General features: G+C 45.3%; 1 protein-coding gene across 1 annotated transcript in view; it reads left to right on the top strand.

Moving 5' to 3' along the window:
* Positions 1-2849, top strand: part of RPGRIP1 (retinitis pigmentosa GTPase regulator interacting protein 1) — a 73212-nt gene that overhangs the window by 12083 nt on the left and 58280 nt on the right. The window contains exons 3-4 of the mRNA XM_011930966.1: positions 733-829; positions 1557-1769. Of these exons, the coding sequence (XP_011786356.1) occupies positions 733-829; positions 1557-1769 (310 nt within the window). The remainder of the gene's footprint in view (positions 1-732; positions 830-1556; positions 1770-2849) is intronic.

Below are 2849 nucleotides of genomic sequence, written 5' to 3'. Positions count from 1 at the left end.
TTAGCTAAGCCTGGTGGCACATGCCTGCAATCCCTCCTACTTGGGAAGCTGATGTGGGAGGATCACTTGAGTCTGGGAGGCGGACGCTGCAGGGAGCCCAGATGACACCAGTGCACTCCAGCCTGGGCAACAGAGTGACACTCTGCCTCAAAAAACAAACAAACAAAACAAAACCCCCAAAAAGAAAACCCAACGTTGAATCTCTAGAGTAGACACCTCATTCTCATGGCCCTAAATCAGGAATGAGTAACCTAGGTAAAGGAAATCTACACACAGCATTTCATTAAGTATTCTTATTTTGTTAATAAGTACTCACTTATTTTGCTTAGTATGGTCTGATAATTTCAAGTTCCGTACTCCAGACAACCAAATGTTTGCAAAAACAACTGAAAGTAGAAAACTCGCATGAATTTAAATTTCAGTTCCATTTAACAGTTCAGCATAGCTGGCCACCCGTTATGTACTGGGCACTAGAGATAAAGATGGCTACAGTCAGACACACAGTCTCTGCCCTGGACAAGCTTCCACCTTTCTTTTTTCTTCCTATTTGTACTTACTCACTTGTTTTGCAAGAGTGAAAAAAAAAAATGTTCCTCAGGGAGCAGTTGTCATATAAGGGTTTCACCCAGGTCTCAGGACTCTCTGTGTCCAGCCCTTCACGTTCCAGTTTCAGCAGTTGGTGTTCTGGAGGGTACTGTTGCCAGAGTCTGCATCTTCTGTCTAAACTTTTAGGGCCAAGGGACAGGCTGAGTTACACAGCCCCTCCATCATTTAAGGAGCATGCGACAAATGAAAACGGAGGTGAAATAGCCAGTGAACGCAGCGAACTGTGAGTTCTTCTCATTTATCCCATGTTGTTATTCCTGCCACTTTAATTAGAAAGATACCATTAGGGAACAAGTGAATGTTGGTGATTTGAGTCTTTTCAGCATGATCAGGGAAGATGAAAGTCAACCCTAGGTCAAATTCCAACTTCATTGCTTAAAAATGGAAAAAAAGCTTCTCTCTGTTCTCTGAGGAAATGAAAATAAAAGTCCTTTTCTCAATTGAAAGTATTCCCTCTATTTCCATTTATATTTTTTCCTTAGATCATAATTAATTCCTTTTTTCTTTCTTTTTTTTTTTTTTGAGACGGAGTCTCGCTCTGTTACCCAGGCTGGAGTGCAGTAGCGTGATCTTGGTTCACAGCAACTCCTGCCTCCCGGGTTCAAGTGATTCTCCTGCCTCAGCCTCCCGAGTAGCTGGGACTATTATACAAAATTTTTGTATTTTTAGTAGAGACAGGGTTTCACTATGTTGGCCAGGCTGGTCTCCAACTCCTGACCTTGTGATCCGCTCACCTTGGCCTCCCAAAGTGCTGGGATTACAGGTGTGAGCCACTACGCCTGACCTATAATTCCTTTGTGTCTTTGTTTTGACATTTGAAAGCTGTATTTTCTAAGATTTTCCTTGACCTGTACCAAGATTACTGACTCATTTAACTTCTTTTTATATGTGTGAGAACCCAGTTCTACACTCCTGTAACAACAGTTTTGAAGTATCCTTTTTGTATTTAGTATTTCCGGTTCTAGCAGTATAATTTCTTTCAGCAATGTCGTAAGTATGGCTAAACCCACTGGTTTATGCATGCCTAACAGTGCCCACACCATGGCCAGCAATACCATGAAAGTGGAAGAGCCACCCAAGTCTCCTGAGAAAATGTGGCCTAAAGATGAAAATTTTGAACAGAGAAGCTCATTGGAGTGTGCTCAGAAGGCTGCAGAGCTTCGGTAAGAGTTGGCACTCCATGCCTCAAACCAGAATGAACTGAAAAAGCTAAGAGATTCTTATTTACACCTTTCCTCCATCTCAGAGGAAAAGAGAGTGTTTGGGATTAAATTCAATCTGAGTAGTAGACATGGAGTCCCTCGTAGGTTAAGAAATGGATTAACCTGGGGGCCGGGCGCGGTGGCTCAAGCCTGTAATCCCAGCACTTTGGGAGGCCGAGATGGGCGGATCACGAGGTCAGGAGATCAAGACCATCCTGGCTAACACGGTGAAACCCCGTCTCTACTAAAAACACAAAACATGAGCCGGGCGAGGTGGCGGGCGCCTGTAGTCCCAGCTACTCGGGAGGCTGAGGCAGGAGAATGGTGCAAACCCGGAAGGCGGAGCTTACAGTGAGCTGAGATCCGGCCACTGCACTCCAGCCTGGGTGACAGAGCGAGACTCCATCTCCAAAAAAAAAAAAAAAAGAAAGAAAGAAATAGATTAACCTGTGGGCACAGTGGATCACGCCTGTAATCCCAGCACTTTGGGAGGCCAAGGCAGGCAGATCACCTGAGGTCAGGAGTTTCAGAACAGCTTTGCCAACATGAGGAAACCCTGTCTCTACTAAAAATACAAAAATTAGCCAGGCATGGTGGCAGGCACCTGTAAATCCCAGCTACTAGGGAAGCTGAGGCAGGAGAATCACTTGAACCTGGGATGCGGAGGTTGCAGTGAGCCGAGATCATGCCATTGCACGCCTATGCGACAAGAACAAAACTTGGTCTCAAAAAAAAAAAAAGAAAAGAAATGAATTAACCTGCTGGGTGCAGTGGCTCACGCCTGTAATCCCAGCACTTTGGGAGAACAAGGCAGGCGGATCACCTGAGATTGGGAGTTCAAGACCAGCCTGGCCAACATGTTGAAACCCCATCTCTACTAAAAATACAAAAAAAGTAGGGGGTGTGGTGGCCGGCACCTGTAATTCCAGCTACTCAGCAGGCTGAGGCAGGAAAATCCCTTGAACCTGGGAGGCAGAGATTGCAGTGAGCCGAGATTGCACCATTGCACTCCAGCCTGGGCAACAAGAACAAAACTCTGTC

This window comes from Colobus angolensis, unplaced genomic scaffold (genome assembly GCF_000951035.1).
Source record: "Colobus angolensis palliatus isolate OR3802 unplaced genomic scaffold, Cang.pa_1.0 Scaffold88, whole genome shotgun sequence".
NCBI classification, from domain to species: domain Eukaryota; kingdom Metazoa; phylum Chordata; class Mammalia; order Primates; family Cercopithecidae; genus Colobus; species Colobus angolensis.
This window is presented reverse-complemented; position numbering and strand designations above follow the sequence as displayed.